Here is an 18,642-nt window from a genome sequence, read left to right as displayed (position 1 = left end):
GTCTGAAGTGATGTTTGCATTTGCTGTGAAAGAGGCGGGTAGTTACTGAACACGGGACAATAGAATGAAATGTCAGTCACAAAAAAAACTGAATAAATACAAGGGGCGATTCTTGATAAGAGCACAGTAAAATCTCTGCCAATTTTTACATGACAAATGTAAATGTGGTCATGAACAACACATTCTACGTCATATGACACCCCATGATGCATAATTGCACTCGCGGCCAGTTGTTGAAAAGAAATCAGCAGCTTTGTGTTTCCTACTCTTTCTGCTGAGGTTTATTCTCTTGTATTTCTAAAGTGGTTTGGCCTTTTTAGCATTCAAAAACACGACAGTAGCCTCAGCTATTGTTGATGTGTCGTTGTCACTGTTTGCAGAACAAACACAACTACAATGAAGCTTCTTTTTTTTGTGTGTGGCTGTCCTCCGTAACATTTGGAAATATACGCATAGATTGATTGCTTACTAATATTTTCTGTATCAGTAGTTGGATGATTTCGCTAAAAGGTTCAGGTCTGCCTTGACCTTTAGTGAAGCAAGATTTATTTTTTATATCATTTCAAGAAATTTTTAATTAGTTCCATTCAAATAAGATAAATAAGAATACACTGCTAGATCATGGCCACACTCTTCAGACACAAAGAGACACTTGTAAGTTATTGGATAGCCGTTGACATGGACAGACACGTTTATATCCTCCCTCTGCTACTTGACATCCAATATTCCACTCATGCCAGGGTTTACGATGACTTTTTATCTCCACGCCATCTGATATTGCACTTTTTGAAAGAAAAGCCCCAGTCACGGGTAAGAGTGGAAACACTGGGTCTGAATGTGTCACACTGAGGTTTTAGATGAATGAGGATGAACGGGTTTCAACAGACATCTATACATTCAGTTGCAGTCTAAGACAGACAGGACAAGACATTTGAAACTAATAAAATGTGTCATTAATCACAAAGTCATTTTTGCAATTTCATGTGCATCGGTAAAATTTTGACAGTCGTCATCTAAACAGAAAACGCAAAGGAAAAACGTTTTCATGAGCTCTTTGTCATGTAAACATTTAAGCACCAGGAAATGACTGAGGTCAGTCTTTCTATGCTCATGTGAAGCCAGAGAGAGAGAGATGAGGAGATTGTCAGATGAAGATTGTGCCAGAGGACACATCAGAATATTCCAGACAATAGCAAAGGCCCAAGTGGAAGGTTGGCTACTTCAGTAGAGTATGAATGACTAAATTAACTTAGAAACTCAAAAGTTTCTGGAAACACATGAAGGTGAGCATAACGATGCTGAGAAAAAATGAGAAATAGAATTACGCGGATGATATTAAATCGCTTTCTGGAAGCATGTATGTGGAGTCTAAATACTTTTATATACCAGGATGAGGGAAGGAAGTTCAGAAAGAGAGATAAAGTTGAATTTTTCTCGTGAAAAAACATTGTCCATGTCAGCTTGTTCGTTCATACTCACAAATGATGACTATTTATTTATTTGTTAGTAGTTAATAGTCAAATACTGTGGAATTTATGTTAAAAATATTTATGCTAGCTACATCTCTTGTTTTTAGTGACAGACAAAAATGGATTGCTTTGACTCTGTGCCGCAAATTTCTTGAAAATGTCAAATCTAGTTTCTTTGGAATATATCAGATTAGAGAAAAACTGAGAAAAACATTTTTGTTATTTGTGTTGAATAGTTGCTGGATTTTTCTTTCCACAGCTTCCCTCACTGACGCCAAAGGAAGAAGGAGCTGCCTTCGACTCAAAGTCTTTGTTAGGCCACAAAGTAAGTTGCGCATTGTTGGGACTGTAGATGTGTGACGTCCGACTTCAGTAATCACACGTCTTCTTCTCTCCTCTTTGTGTTTCAAGACAATTGTGTGCGAAACTCTGGGAGCGTACAGGAAGGGGTCGACTTTGACGAAAACAGTCACAACAGTCTAGAACCAAGAGGTCGGTGGGGTTTTGTCTGCATATAAGTGTGTGTGTTTGTGTGTGTGTGCGTGCATGTGTGTGTGTGTGTGTTGAGACCTTTATTGAGACAGGGTTGGGGGTGTTGGTTTAGGGGAATTTTGTCTTCTCTTGAGAATTCTGGAATTAGATTTGTTATCCACCCTGAAGGAAATTCAGGGTTGGAACATTTACTATTCATTTAGCAAATTGTTTAAAATGTTCACACAATTTAAAATACCCAATAAAATTTTACTCTAAATTTTATTAAAGCAAGCTGCTGCCATGACACACACACACACATTCAAGAAATAATACTTAATTTAAATCTTACCTGATTGTGTACATTTGAATCATGTCTCAGAAAACAATAACTCTCGTGCCATTTAATGGCCTCCCAACTCCAAAAAGTTTCATCATTTTTTTCTTCAAATTACGAAAATGAGCTAACCTCTTAAACTGTAACTCTAAAGTAAACTTTCTGACGTAATTGCTGTCTTCTCAGTGTCGTATCTAGTGGTTTAGAAATCCCCTTAGAGACCACAGACCATCCAAATTATTATTTTATTGAGCCCGTAGAGATTTTTGTGACTTGGAGTGCACGCGTGACCTCTATCTGCTCTCATTACTATTTGTAATATAAAGACACACTCACACATGTGTTTAGTATAAGAATCATGCACTTTCCTCCCGGCGTATTTGATAATTTGCCAGCTCAATAATAATGCAATAATGTCATATTTTTCCCCTTCAGATGACATCAGTCACGAGTCACCGGAGCCTTCTCGAAGGGACGTGAACTCTTCCGCCCGGTGCTGCAATTCTGTACTCCTGCTTAGCTTTGCTATCATCCTCCTGGCAGCGATCTTGTCTTTATAGCGGTCGTGCTGAGAAAACTCCCAGGAATTGACTGTCCTGATTGGAGCACAGGCTGCCCGACCCTGCAACCCCTCCCCTTTATTGAGCACTTTTTTATTACATAAAAAAAATTCTAAGGAAACCAGAGAAACACCGACAATATCTGTCAGTGAAAGAAGAAGGGACCATGAAAAACTTCATTTTGCCAACCAGTGTGATTGACTAGTGACATTGGCAGGAAAGAGTGGAAAGAGGCAGAATCTCAATATTCATCTCCTAGATATTAAACATTTATTTGTGCAAAAACACATAAATACACACACTCACACACACATTAGTCTTTTTCGGAAGCGCTGCAGGATCACTCAAAGACCCCTGTCAAGTAACATGACAACATCTCACGTCAGAAGATGGTGGAAGGACGCATGTGTTGGAGGAAAGGACATTTTTGCTTGCATGGGGGGTGAGGGCAACCTTCCACAATGTAGTAACCTTCCTCAGGTGAGTCGTTGAGAGACTGTGCAGTAGCCTTTGGTGAAAGTATATTGGCAACATTTAAAGAAGCACTCATATTTGTGTCTGAATCGAAGCAAGTTAGAGGTGTATTGTTTTTTTTTGTTCATTTGTTTTTTAGTAAACCACATACATCAAGTGTATGTTTGGTTGTGTTTTTTTTTTTTTTTGTCCTGGCAACATGTGCTTTATTTATTGTGATTTCCGGTCTGGTAAAAAGGCAATAAGACACACTAGAACAATAAGTCATGCGGCTTATTAGCATAAAATACGTTTTATTTGGGAAGAAAAAAAAAAGATAATACTGACTATTGTATGTCTGTCTGTGTTTGTCTGTTTTAATCTGTTTTTGGTTTTATCAAGTCCAGGAAGGAAGGAAAAAAAATAATCTGATGTGCTATCAGGGTGTACAAATGGCGGAATATGTGTTCAAAATATGTTATTAATGAATGTCACAATTGTAGGTTTCCTCTTGCATTATTCTTTTTGTAAATCATTGTCATTACACAATTATTGTATATAGTGGCACGTGTCCTAAAGAGTTCAGGGATGTTTCCATGCCTAAAGTGAAGTATATAGATAGCAACGGTGAGTTTTGTCTTTTTCATTTTAAACACAGATTTGGATAAATGATCATGATGGTGCAGTACAGTACATCAATTGATATTTTATTCCCTCTGAATCAAAATAATTCATTTTAGCATAGAATTTTGACATTTACAGATTTTGTGGGAACACTTACTGCTCTACTTTTTTTTTCTTTTTTGCGGTCTTTCATGGTAAATTGTAAACCACATCCATTTTCCTACAGGTTAGAAAGCAAACAGTTCTATTAGCTATTTCCGTTTTTGGTTTGGTCAAGTGTCAGTCCAGTACATTTTAAGAATAGTGACAAATACTTTGTAGGTAAATACAAATAATATAAAAATAAGAGTGGCAGTAATTTCGTATGTCAGATTCCATTTTTTTTAGATACCAAAAAAAAATCTTTATGGGAGTGGGTTTGTAAGTACATTACAAAAGTCAGAAGAAAATCACTTTTTTATTTTATTTTGTAGTCTAATGGTCCACTTTCATGTGAATTGAGTCTTTTTCTCTCTAGAGTGCATATTTACTCCTAGATTGCTGCTCAACATCGGTGCTAAACACATTTATAGGTTACATGCATGTTCAAGTTTGATGTTTTGTAACATTGCATTCACTAACTCAACTGCATTTGCATTGCATGATCACACTTGAATAGCTTTGTTGTCTTTTGTGGAGTTTTTTTCATGTGTGTGCTTGGAGGGTTTGTTTCACATCCCTGTAGACCTGGGCAGATATTAAAAGATGGATTTTTTTTGTTTCATTTTACTCCCTGACATCAACCACCAACCTCTGTACATCTGACTCAAGTCATCTTAAAATCGTCACCATGACAAAAAACAACCAGTTTCCTGGATACTGTGTATCCAACATTGAATCTGATGTAACATACAATGTTAGATTGTTTGTTCACACCCCTCTTGATGGGTGATCAGTAAGAAAATACAGTTTGATATGAGAAAACTCTTTCATTTTATATGTATTTTATATAAAATGGATACATTACGCCCTTGGGATGTAAATTTGTGAAAATGCTGAGCAAACTGAACATGCGGTGGTCATCTTATGAATCATGAAAAGGGCCTTCATGAGCACCAGATGGATTCTTAAATCTACAAAACGAGTCTGTTTTGAAATAGTCACTCCAGTTCATACAGGTGTTTTATTGAAATATATTTCAGTGCGCCTTTGTTCATCATCGCCGCTAGCTTTTTGCAACAATGTTTCAGGAGATGTGTTTAATGTCTATCGCCAGTTGTTTTATCTGTTTTCAACAAATGGTGTCACTCGGAGTGTTGGTCCAAAAGGTTTGGTGTCTGTTTCATCTGAATTTGTGCCACCAATGCCAATTGCTTGGGAAAAGATTTGTGTTACTTTTGCAACAACCAGTTCCTCAAACTCCATGTTTGTTTTAACATTGTTGTGAGTTTACCTCTTAGCCCCTCCCGATCTCTTCTAATGTTTCCCTGTTCAGTCTCTCGCTAGATTTTTCTACGGAAAGGGGGTATATTTGTAAATACACGTGTTGGAGCAGCTATAACTAATGAAAACAATCATGGAAAAAAAGGTGTAATAAATATTTCTTTGTCATTGTATGGTGTGTGATTTGTATCATTAATGGTGGCGCAAATGTGTGACAGAAATAACAGAGGCTCAGTCGGAGCCTGTTTGTCTTGCCTGATCACACAGACTGAGTTAGGAAGAAGTGGGGGAACAGCTGTTACTTTCGGATCTGAAGGTAATATGCAGATTGAAAAAACAAAAATAAGCTTCGATAAATGTCGAACGAATGTGGAACGGTTCTGTGAGGTTCACCACAAATCGGCCTTTTAACTCCACACTCTGCATAGCTTATGCATTTTTAATTCAAATAAATCACCACATTTTTTCCCATGAGTACACTTCAAACACCTGCATGTCATGGATGGATGGATGGATGGATGGATGGATGGATGGATGGATGGATGGATGGATGAATGGATGAATGGATGGATGGATGGATGGATGAATGGATGAATGGATGAATGGATGGATGGATGGATGGATGGATGGATGGATGGATGGATGGATGGATGGATGGATGGATGGATGGATGGATGGATGGATGGATGGATGGATGGATGGATGGATGGATACATCTCCTAGTACCTCCTTTCAGCTTTTTTTCCTCAAGAAGGAAGAAAACTAAGAATATCATTGCTAAAATGTAGGTCATTGCTAAAATTGATTTTGTATATTCAAGTTTGGTCCAAACATGAAAGATCTTTAAAAAAAAAAAAGAAAGCCCTCGCAACTCTTCCATCTGTCCTCACATACGTAGACAACATGATAGGAAGGTTACTCTCAATGAAAACGTCAACCGCAACCAAAGGAAAGATGCCTCAATGGTGTCCCCCACCCCCCACTCCCCGCTGATATGTCTCGGACAAGACACAGAAGAAAAACAATATGAAGCAGCCTGTTCTGTCTTTGAATGTAATTACACATCATTCCAAGGTCAAGTCTGTTTTTGATCATGTGTCTTCTTGTCAGGCAAAAAATGCTATTCCTGCCACTGGAATCAAATTGCAAACAGTGCAGTGTGAGTTAGTTATGCTATATGTGTTTATATAATCAACACTTGTAAAGGCTAACGGGATGTCATGTGGGGGTGAGAGGGTCATGATGGGCAAACTTAACAGACCATAACTGCTGTAGATGCCTGGCAAGATTTTTAAACCATCAACAAATTTGCAACGGCAGTCATGAGAAACCTTGTCAGCCGTTGTGAAACAGGGTGAATACAACCAAACCTGACAGTATAATTTGGCGCATCGAAATTTGGAGGCGGTTCATAGTGGAACGGGAAGCATGTTTATGCCTATACGCTGGCATCTTTTCAAAATGTGTCTAGTGTGGCTCACATTTTTAGGCAATGAGAACGCAATGTGCAGTGAGTATGTAAATTACGGGCTCTTCTGCACGTATTGGTACAATCAGTGAGTGAGTTGTTAACAGAAAATTAATAGCAGATACCCGTATGCCACGTAGCATTACAGGTAAACTACTTTCTTATTTGGAGTCCATAAATAATAGTTTGACAAAAGGGATAAATTGCTCTTGCACTGCTTTTTTTTTTGTGTGGAAAAAATTACAGTTTTACTATAAAGTGAAAACCATCACTGTCATCAAAACACTTACAGACATTTATTAAAGTTTTGTAGTGTCAACAAACTCTAAGTAAGCATCATAAATTATTTATGATCCCAAAATGCAAAAGTATGTAAATTAAAATTCAAAATCAAACCGAAACATCAGTAACATTTACCTGATGCCAATTATTATTATTTCATTAAAATTTTATTTTTGCTTTGTAACGATCACCATCATTTCATATTGTTTATTTATCTTTACATATTGTAAGTGGCAGTAATACCATTTAAAGCCTTTCACCCTCAGTCATTACTTTGGGCACATCCTGTACCTATATTTCATGGTGATTGATGGCAGTTTGTGGGAATGTCTTGACCTGGACTTCCCACTGATAACCAGTCTCTTGTTATCTGCGTATTTGGTCTGTAGAAGTACATACATCAGACTGACACTTCCCGTTCGGTATGCTCCAAGTACTGAATGGGTGACTCATAATGATTTAAGAAACTGGATGAGAAAAATTGACTTGACACTGATGCATCACTGCATCTTTAGGGATCTTCAGATTATGTGATTCTCAGATTTTGATGTAATAAAGTGTCAGAAAGGAAACATTCAATCAGTGTTACCCACGAGGGATATATACTTAGTATTTAACCCGTTCGGCTGCTTGTGGGTTTAAACTTTCCCGATTACAGAGGCTAAACTCAGAAACATGTTCAGAGCTCAGGATTTGCCACTCACTGTGTCTGCTCTGCTAAAGACTGTAACATATGCAGATTATCTTGGGCATGTAATCCCTTACAACCCATCATTTTCATCTCATCGTGTGGTTCTCCAAGGAGCCATTATTAAATAATGACATTGGAAGTGTGCAACTCAGCATTGATTGACCACCTCACTCTGAGTTTTTTTTCTTTGAAAGCAAAGAAAAATAGTAAAACCAAAAGGCTGTTTTTAGTCAGTCCCTTCTTGTGCAGCACACACCCTAGCAGCATTCTACTGCGGGTGCTCCGAGGCTCGTCACTTTCATTAAGTCAGCAGTGATGAAACTTGCCACCTCGGGAGAATGTCACAGGGAGGAGGAAGTGTGTCTGCCGTTATTTGGTCTGAGTGTCGATTGACAAAGCAGCTGCGAGGTTCCCTGCCAAACTGCAATGACATGTAAAATAGAGAATAAGTAAACATGTATAGCACTTGTCAAACAGCATAGTAGATGATCATCTAGCTCACCGTGAGAAGGGTGTAGGTTCAAATCACAGATGGGTTTTTTTTTGTGAGGAGTTTGCATGTTCTCTCTGTATTAATATGAGATTCCCTTTTGGTACTCTGCCTACGTCCAATGGTCCAAAATGATATACCGTATATGTGACCAGTTCTTACTCATCTGATTTGAAAACAAGTTATTTGTCAGTTTGTTTTGTAGCTTTTACTGTATATAATATGAGGTGCTCATACATTTATTTGAGTTGACAGTCATAATGGACCACCGAAAGAAGCTATGACTACAATGCGGCCCGTGAAAAAAACGAGTTTGACACCCCTGTCTTAATGAATGTGAGAGTAATGCCACCTTTTCTTCTAAATCATCTGAGATGTATCTCAACTCTAATTTTGAACCTGTTTTTCAAATGCAAATGAGTTGATAGATTTGTAAGGTTACGAGACTGTGCTATTATTGACACCTTCACAAATTTAGGAGGAGACCAACTTGGTTGGGATGACCACCTGTAGAGACAACACCATATGGATGCCTGGACCAGGATTTGATACCTGTGCTTGGAAAATGATATTGCTCTTATTGGGAATGTTACAGATTTTTGTGTCGAGTAAAGATTTTGGACTGTGTTAAATACAAAAAAAAGAGACCAGTCTAATAGTGTCATTATGGGATGGACAGGGTGGATCGCGTGCTGTTGATTTCCATTTGGGACTTATTGTGGGGAGTATTAAGAATGTCCTTTGCAGGATATCTGCTTTTCAGTACACATACAATGCGAAAATTGCCCATCCAAAAAGAATTTAAGTAAGCAAAAGAGTTCAAGTTAAATAAGATTCAATGTATTGACTGTCGCTACAGGATAAAAATGTGATACAAGACTGTACTGGAAAGTACCCAACATATTTTACTGACTGGCGTGCTACCAGTTTGACATTCTTTAATTTATAATCCTTCATTTAATTTGATTAATTTCTTGTCATGTCAGTCCTAAAGAACGACTCCTGTGGCTTGTGTTAATTTGATCTCACAAGGGGCGCCTCCTGTAAAATATCCACTTCAACTCTCAATGCTTCCACGGGCATTTTTTTTTTTTCTTCTCTCCTGTCTCCTTCAATTTATCTGAATGCTTAAACAGAAGGAATTTTGCTGTGGCCATTGCTAAACAAACCATTGGGGAAGAATAAGAGATAAAATCATAAGCCAAACAATTGTACTGCCTTCTTTGGTAGCAGTGATCTTTCACCTTGTGGCAATGCTGACAGAAAACTTGAGGAGAAAGCCATTTTTGTTTTTTAAATGAACATGAAAAATGACGCTGACTGTCATCAGTGGACTGCCTGTATTACTAAGCTACCCCGTATTCCATAATGGAGACCACACAATGGCATGGTCGACCACTTCTGTGCCCCGCTGTTAAATTGAAGCCCCATTCAGTTTTATGTAGGCCATGTGCAATTCTACTCAACACTAAATATAAAGACTGAGTGAAAGAGAACCCATTAAATCATGACGCTGTCCTCTTGCTGCCGATGGCTCAAAGCTGGATGAGATCAGTAAAAAGAGAAAAGGCACAGAGGCAGCAAAACTCCGAGATTGTATTGAGACCAGTGAAATTGTTGAAATCTTTTATTCAAACACAGAGTACTGTGAATACAAAAATACAAAAAATATTGCTAAAAAATAAAATAATAAATAAAATGTGCACTGGATATTGAACATTTACCGCTATTGAATAAAAACATCATTTTCATCTTCTGCTTATTTACTCCTTTTATGTCGTATGCTTTTGTTTTATCAGGTGTCTCCATGAATCTTTTGACAACATGTTACAGTAACATCACAACAACATTAAAACAAAACACAGGGGATTGGGGGGAAGAGCAGACAGCGCAGAGGCAGGTTTTCTTCCTACCCAGGAGGCCCCCTTGCACGCAAAAACACACACATTGTTACTGTATGCATCCACACACACACATGCTTGTAACCTCATGAGAAATCGGTGACAGAGTCGCGCAACGCTGTTTAACATGCACAAGTATATACAACCTGTCACAGGAGGAACAATCTCTGTCCCAGTAGAATTAGTACAAAATAAAACAAAGTGAGTGACAGAACACAGACATGCAGGTGAATGCAATGTTGGAGCCTAGTTAATTTCTTATATTGATTGTATTAATATCATTATTATTTGTGGTCTGGCCTATGGATTATTTCTGTTCTATATGTGAAGCCAGATAGGGCCAGTGCCAGTCAGGTCTCCTCCTCCTTTGCAGCCACCTCCTACCTATAATGAGGGAGTTAGGACAGGCGGGCTTGCTTTTTGGCTTTTCTTGGTTTTGAAGGAGAAGTAGTGATACAGTTTTTTCAACCACTAAGATCACTAAAATCATGACTAGAACATGTTTTATTGTTTTATTTCTCTTGTATGAAAGTCAACCCGGATATTTAAGTTTAATGTAAATAAATGCTTTTTTTATATTTTATTTAAGCACTATCTCCGTGATGGCTTTTTGGTTTAGTGGTTTTAAGACCTCCTCCTTACAAGCTACTCTTTTATTTTTGTGGTGACCATTCTTGGAATACAAGAGTAGCCATAACATGCAACAATTTGTACTGTCGTTCTCCCTTTCAGTTAGAGTGCCATTGATAGGTGAGGCCGAGCTTCTATCTTTCACCCTTCAGGTGAAATGTAATTTACTTTGAAGCCACTCTGCTTAAGGCAAGACTAAATTGCCTGCCTTAAAAGTTTCCCACACATATGTTTATGACATCGGAATTGTACTTTACTTTAATATGGGGTTTTTAAAATGTCGTCAGTCAATGTTAAGAGCTTTTTATTCTGATTACAGGTTGTCTTTGGTGTTATTTATAACACTAATGAGCCCTCAGAACCAGCAAGGGTGGCCTTATATTGAACGTCTTGCAAGCAAAGGTAAGACACTTTATTAATGTACGACTGTGTGAAGAAGTTGCAGCAAGTGGCAAGCTTTTGCATTGCTGTACTAAAATATGAGGGATATCCGTTTCTTGGGGGAAACATTCAGGACATAGGTGGAATTCAAGAGAATTTAATTTGACCTGTTTGAACATGAGTTGATAGTAAACGTTTTTTTTTTTCCAGAGATTTCATGCAACATTCAAAAAGTTGGAAAGATCCTGACCAAAGATGATAAACTTAGAGCTGTAAATCAGATCCAATGCCAAAAAAAATAAAACGTCTTATCAGGATATCTTATGAGACGTTTGATTGTTTGATTATTTCACTATTCAGCATTCGCTTCTTTTTAAAGTTATTTAATAATGTTGAAAGGTGATACACATAAAGTCAATTTGCCTTCAGCAAGCCACATGGCTACTCTTGTATCATAAATAATTGAAATGTGAGAACCTTAGTTTTATTTTAGATTGTGTTCCATTTTGTCGTACAACGGGTAAATTAGAGTAAGGAACATGACGATGGAGCAAAATCTTTTAATTTCAAATGATGGAGTAAAATGAGACCATTTATTGAGAGTTAATTTAGTAATTTTATATGAGTTCACTGGGCTATGCAATGCCCTTCAATGAGTAATGTTTTCTATAGGGCATTATAGCGACTTCCTCTTACTTTAAACCTGTTTTTCATCCTCCAATTTTTGACAACCTGCTCAACACCTTTTTCTGCATTCTGTCTTTTACATTCCTGAAGTAACCAGTAACCTTAACCAGTAATTTGAGAGTCCCTCTTCCTGCTCCTCTGTGTTAGACATTCCCCGTTTTTTATAAGCCTTTGCTTTGTTCATTAGCTTGAATGTTTTTATTGCCAGGCCAATGAAGTTAACTTTACAGTGAGGTGACACCTGGGTCTGTTTCTCATGCTACGGTTCTGTGCGGTGCATTGACCTGCTGAGAATCAGGTTTATTTGCACTTGTGTGTGTGGACACATTTACAAGGTTTGTTAATTAGATTAACACACACTGCAGTGGAAGAAGACAAGTAAAACGTTATTTTTTAGAAAAGTGGTACTTCCGTGATGTTATGGCCTGCTGAATTTGTTTATTCTAATTTATCAATGTATGTAGTAACTTTTAAAGTTTTTCCTTATGTTGTCTCATGCTCCACTTGTTTTTTAAAATGGGGATTTTAGAAATGAGTTCATGACATTGCAATGTTTACACTGCAAAACATGGAGGGTTAATGTGCAAATAGCTAAATTGTGCTCTTTGTGATTTAGGCACATACCGACAAGTACACACACACACACAGAAAACTGCGATAAATCTGCATGGCCATTAGGCAGCCTCAAATCACATGTTCTTGTTGTTTAGACCTTTACAACACTGCTTTGTCATTTGTGAGCTGATCCTTCTCAACCCACAATCAGGGTCATCAGCAGGGCACATTTTTAACCAAATCCCAAAGGAATGAGTAGAAAGGATTTATTATTATTTATGTATCTATAAATTTCAATTCCTTTCAAACCTGAAGATGTGACCACATTTTCAAAAGTCAGTGGGAAATCTACCACCAAGCACACAACACTTTGTGACTAAAATGTGGACATATTTTTTTTTAGTCTCATGGCACAAAGAATCTAGTTTAAATCGTGATCCTAATTTTGTCTGCCACGATTAAATCATGATTAAATCAATGATTACATTTATTACATTCTGCTGCACACCTAATCAGGAACTTTCTCAACCAGTAGTCAGCCAACCACTATGGGGCCAACCCATGGTTCATTAAGCTGCCTAAATAACAAGCATCATGCACCCTAAAACGAGACTCCAGCAAAAATTGGGAGATGAAGCGCATCATGGTGAGTGCCTCGTTTTTATTCAGAGCAAGATACGTTATTTAAGAAGTCACACGTTAAGAGTGCAACACAGTTAAATCTGCAGGGTAAGAAATCTGTTGAACCATCTAAAAAAAATAGCAGAAAAATGGTCAAGACACAGGACAATAAAGACCCTTCTCTTGGGAAATCTCAACTGTCGAGTTATTTACAAATACGACTCGCCTATGGTCAAGTGGAACAACGAAGTCATCCCCCGTCTTTGAGAATTTCTATATTGACGGGGATTTTCAAATACAAAGTTGTTGCTTGAAGTCAAATGTTATTACCGTAATTTCCGGACTAGAAGCCGCTACTTTTTGCACAAAATAACATATGAGACCGTTACCTTTATAATACAACATACCGGTATTCCCTCTAACCACCAAGCTGACAGCTGAGCGAGTCAGAGTTTGTATTTACAATGAGTTGGTTCATGAGTTGTATGGCTTATTCTAGATTCACATGTCATGCATTTCAGTCTGTTTATACAGCCCAGTGAGGCGTAATGGTCCATGCTTGAAATGTTATAGCCGTTTGGCTCTCTTGTGTCTTTTGGAGAAGGGATGGAATTGACTCAGATACTTGTGAAAGTTTATAGATTATAATACAGAGCTAAGTCACTCATGTGAAAGTACTGCATTTACCCTTCATAAAAAATACTCAAAGCAGAAAATTGTTCCACAGTGTGCGAATCATAATTCATAGTTGTCGTGAGACTGGAGAATACATTCTTGAAGTAAAGTAGGAATACCTATAGAATGCTAGCATACTAGTAGTGAGTGTTTGCATCGGTTCATGGGTATTTCCATGTCTACTTTGCCAAGTAAAAATAAACCTTTTGGCCAGTACAATGATTGTTTTTCTTTTGAGTCCCGAGAAGCAAGGTTTTCCGGTCTGCTCTTTCCATACTGTTCAGTCAAATTACTGATTACAAATCCAAATTCCGACAGGAAAGAAAAAGGGAATATTTGTCCTGGATTACGGTGTGTCAAGAAGAAAATTATTCATGTGCTGAAATAATATTGTACGTCAAACTCCTGCAGTCATGAGTAGGTCTGTTTCTGCGGAGGAGACAAGCGAGGTGTGTGTAAACGCACGAAGGAAGGCGTTGTCAACGCTCAAGCAGCGAATTAGAGTATAGACAGGGTCAAAGGCCAATCACTTTCAAAACGAAGCACATTCCCTGCTGAACAGTCTCATCCCCCAACTCTAAACTCAAGTTTACCTGGGGTCAAAAGAGGATGAATAAATGAGACTATTTTCTGTCATTGCACAACACATGAGTAAAGGCTTGCGCACATATTTTCACATGGCATAAAATCACATTCCTTTCCTCAACAAGAAAACTTAACAGGCATCTAGTGAAGCTTTTATGAGTGTTATGACCCTCTTGTTGTACATCTCGAGATTATCTCTCTGGACTCTGTTGTGTTTGTGCTACATGCTATGAATTGACTAATTTTGATTTCCTGTCCAATCTTTGACTTCTTCCTCCCCATCTAGTTAGGCGTGCACTCTAACCCACATAGAACTATTTAGGTAAATGACAGGAAGTCTAAGTAAAGCTTGCTTTAACCACATGTATGTTCAGGAAAAAATATATATATATATGCAGTGTGCCCTGTCTGTGGCCAGCAGCGATATGATTTTGGCAGCATGGCTATTGCCATTCATCCATTTTCTTCCGTTTATCCAGAATCTGCATCAATTTAAGCAGGGAAGCCCTACTTTGTCCAGCTTGTCCAAGGGAATCCCAAGGCGTGACCAGGCCAGCCGGGAGAATCTCTATCGTGTGCTCGGGCATCCCCTGGGCTTCCTCCTGATGGGATGTGGACGGAATACTTCACTATGGAGGTGTCCGATAGCATCCTAAACAGATGCCATTGCATCTGGCTTCTTTCAACGCGGAGGAGCAGCAGCTCGACTCTGAGTCACTCTCGGATGACTGAGCTTCTCACTTTTTCTCGACGGGACAACCTGGACATCTTGCCGAGAAAACCCATTTTGGCAGCCCGTATTCAGGATCTTGTACTTTTGGACACGGCACACAGCTAGCTCGTGTCTTGCCAGAGAGTTGACATTCCACATTTCTAAAGCCACCTTTGGTAGGTGGTGATCAGAACGCCAAGGTCCTGTCTTTGGCCGCCGCCCAGCTCAGATTGCACTGAACTCTTATGACCCCTCTCACAGGTGGTGAACCCATGAGAAGAGGTCCGTATGTTGCCCTTTCAGAGTGAGCCCGGCCGAGTCCCATGGGTGCAGGCTGGGCCAAGCCCCACTTCAAGGCCTAGCTCCAAAGGGGGGCTACGGGAAGCATAACAAAAGTTATATATGTATGTATATGTATATACATAGATAGATCCATACAAAAGTTGATGCACACATGACTGTATAACAGCAAAATAGGATGGAAGAATTCCATGACCCATTAGGCTACAGTCCATCCTGTCTTTGCCTTATCTACATTTGGAACCTGGTCATTTATATACTTAGAGCAGGGGTGTCAAACTCATTTTTTCGCGGGCCACGTTGTAGTCATAGGTTCTTTCGGAGGGCCATTATGACTGTCAACCCAAATAAATGTATGAGCACCTCATATTATATACCGTATTTTCGGACTATAAGTCGCGTTTTTTTGAATAGTTTGGGTGGGGGGGGGGGGCGACTTATACTCAGGAGCGACTTATATACATATATATGTTTTTTTTTCACTTTTTGGGCCATTTTATGGCTGGTGCGATTTATACTCTGGTGTGACTTATAGTCCGAAAATTACGGTACAGTAAAAGCAAACAAACTGACAAATAACTCGTTTTCAAATTAGATGAGTAAGAACTGGTCAAATATTTAAAAAAAAAAAAGATATTAAAAGTGAAGACAATTTGCAATTCTAGTAATGACACACGAATTTGATGCACAACTTGTCTTCGCGGGCCACATAAAATGATGTGGTGGGCCGTATCTGCGTTTGAGTTTGAGTTTGACACCTGTGACTTAGCGCAATGGTCAGCTACTTTGCATCAGGTTGCCGTTAACCAACCACACAGGAAAAAGGCCATATGCATGACACGCTGTCTTTCCAACTCAATGATGGGCGCGGCTAACATTTTCAAGACAAAGATATAATGAGATCTTTTGAGTCAGCCTATGAGAGCCCCCCCGCAGCCAAAAACATCCAGGGGCAGCTGCGGGTCAAACCTCTCTGAGTGATTTATGTTCTTCCTTATCAGCCATAATGAGTGTTCTTACAATTAGATGGAGACATGCTATCAGAGCCAAGCACCATGTCAGCGTTGACCCTCACAGAATCAAGTCTCCATAATGATGACCAGGGTGAGCTCAGGGTTTGTTTTTAATAGGCGGAAATCACAGGTTGGAGGGCCACAGCCAAGGCTTGTTACACGGCCTCACCTCGTTATTTCCGGGAGTCAACTTTTCATTTTTTTTTGCACAAACTGCACACTTTGAAGTTTTTTAGTGAACATCTTGTGGGTGTCGAAGGTTTTACAGAATCTGTGACCTGTTCTTGTAAGACTGCCATAAGATAAAAACCGGGAGAAAGTAACTTCTAATAACTTGATGAAAAATGTGTTTACTCAGATTTTTATTAATATTTCATCATCATTTTTAAATACTTACTTTTTTATTCAACAGTAACAGTGGTGGTCATCACATATAAAATAAAGTCTTTACTAAAATGTCCAAGTGGTGACTTTACTAAAAGAGCCCCTAGGAAGGGTGGAACTAGTTTAAGTATTTTTGTGTGGAAGCAAGCCCAGTGGGGCAGGTATATAATAATAATAACAAGGGTATATAATAATAATAATAATAATAATAATAATAATAATAATAATAATAATAGTAATAATAATAATAATAATAATAATAATAATAATAATAATAATAATAATAATAATAATAAAATGAGGATGGATGGATGGATGGATGGATGGATGGATGGATGGATGGATGGATGGATGGATGGATGGATGGATGGATGGATGGATGGATGGATGGATGGATGGATGGATGGATGGATGGATAATATAATGAAATATGTAACCTTATTGTGACCCTCCATCTTCATCTGAGCCAAAATATTCTTTTGTGTGTAAATTTTGTTGACCATTCCAATCATCAATGTGCCAACAACTATGCTGTTTTCAGTGAAAATCCATGGCATGCTTCTGCACTCTGTAAAAACATTACTTTTATGGTTTGGTTTTTCGCAATACTTAATGTGATTTAAATATGTGCAATCCCGTTTTGCATGAAATACAGCACTTGAGTTATGTACGATCCAAGAGAACTGCGATTCCATGGAACTAACAATTTATAATATAAAAACACACTCATTTCAAATATTGTTATGTTAAACTGTGTTGTGTATTATTTAGGTTGAAAGGAAAATTGTCAGTGCGCATTGATTTAAAAAAAATACCATTACTTGATAAATGCCCTTGAAGATCTTTTCCTGGAGCGCAACCACAAAGTTAACATTATCAGCTTTTATTGACTCCTGAATACTACGTTACATTTTGAGAAAGTCGATACATGAATATGTATACAATGCTAGAATTAATGACATTGGTAAGTTTGGCCAACAACATTAATCATTGTGTTCTGCTGTTTAACTCTATTCCCTAAACTTCAGACCACTGCCACCCTTTGATAGTCAGCAAGCAATTGTTCCTTGTATAATAAGCACAGGAAGTGTTTGGCCACATTAATCATCCTACTGCATAGTCTGTGACATCTGCTCATGCAATTTTACAGCTTGAGGTTTGATTGTTTGTCTGACCGAAGACTGCATAAAGAGTGTAGATAAAGCCAAAAAAGATATAAATACATAAAAAATATTAACAAGATTAACTCAGCAAGAGTTTTTCTTTTTCTATGGCGTTTTAATTTTGCGGGATGTCAACAGATAAGAACACCAGTGACGGCAAGAGAGAAAAGGGTGATGATATCATAAATCAAAATAACACTTTCTGTGTTGTTCCTAAATAAATAAAGTTAAAACAAATACCACCTTGCTTCTTTGGAAAACAAAACTATGACAGAAAAAGGTTTTTACTGTTCATCTTGTCCCAGACGACCATGAGCGAGGGGTGAAGAGGTCAACGTCCCACACCACAGCTTTTTTTCCAATACTTTTTTAACTTTTTTAAGATACTGTGATTGGAGTATCTCGTTAAAATTTGATATAAAACTGGTTTACAATTAAAAACCAGTCAGTGTCATGTGAAAAACCTATCGGCGTGATGAATATACAAAATAAACACAACATCCCAGATCTGAAAATGGCTGCAGATTGTCTTGTTCGTGGAATACGTTTAACTCAACATAAAAAACATATACTTAAATTAAACCATTATAAAGATCCCGGGAGAGTCACTTTTTGAGTTTGTCTTATTAATCTCGTACGATCTGGGTGTACAAGTGCAAAAATTACATTACATTGATGTATGTCATGTCTTTTCTGGCTTTCATATGGGGATTTCCATATCCTCCTGTGACTCACGGCTGCCCCAATCTCATATTTCCTCCGTTTCCA

General features: G+C 38.1%; 1 protein-coding gene across 1 annotated transcript in view; it reads left to right on the top strand.

The window, feature by feature from the left end:
* The window catches only part of LOC133163828 (ephrin-A5b-like), a 52,929-nt gene extending 47,422 nt beyond the window's left edge, over positions 1-5,507 (top strand). Inside the window, exons 3-5 of the mRNA XM_061294084.1 lie at positions 1,729-1,794; positions 1,881-1,961; positions 2,713-5,507. Coding sequence (XP_061150068.1) covers positions 1,729-1,794; positions 1,881-1,961; positions 2,713-2,837 — 272 coding nt within the window. The 3' untranslated portion in view covers positions 2,838-5,507. The remainder of the gene's footprint in view (positions 1-1,728; positions 1,795-1,880; positions 1,962-2,712) is intronic.
* Positions 5,508-18,642: the final 13,135 nt, after the last annotated feature.

The sequence above is a fragment of the Syngnathus typhle genome, linkage group LG12 (genome assembly GCF_033458585.1).
Source record: "Syngnathus typhle isolate RoL2023-S1 ecotype Sweden linkage group LG12, RoL_Styp_1.0, whole genome shotgun sequence".
Classification (NCBI taxonomy): domain Eukaryota; kingdom Metazoa; phylum Chordata; class Actinopteri; order Syngnathiformes; family Syngnathidae; genus Syngnathus; species Syngnathus typhle.
The sequence above is the reverse complement of the archived record's forward strand: the minus strand, read 5'-3'. Positions and strand labels throughout refer to the sequence as shown.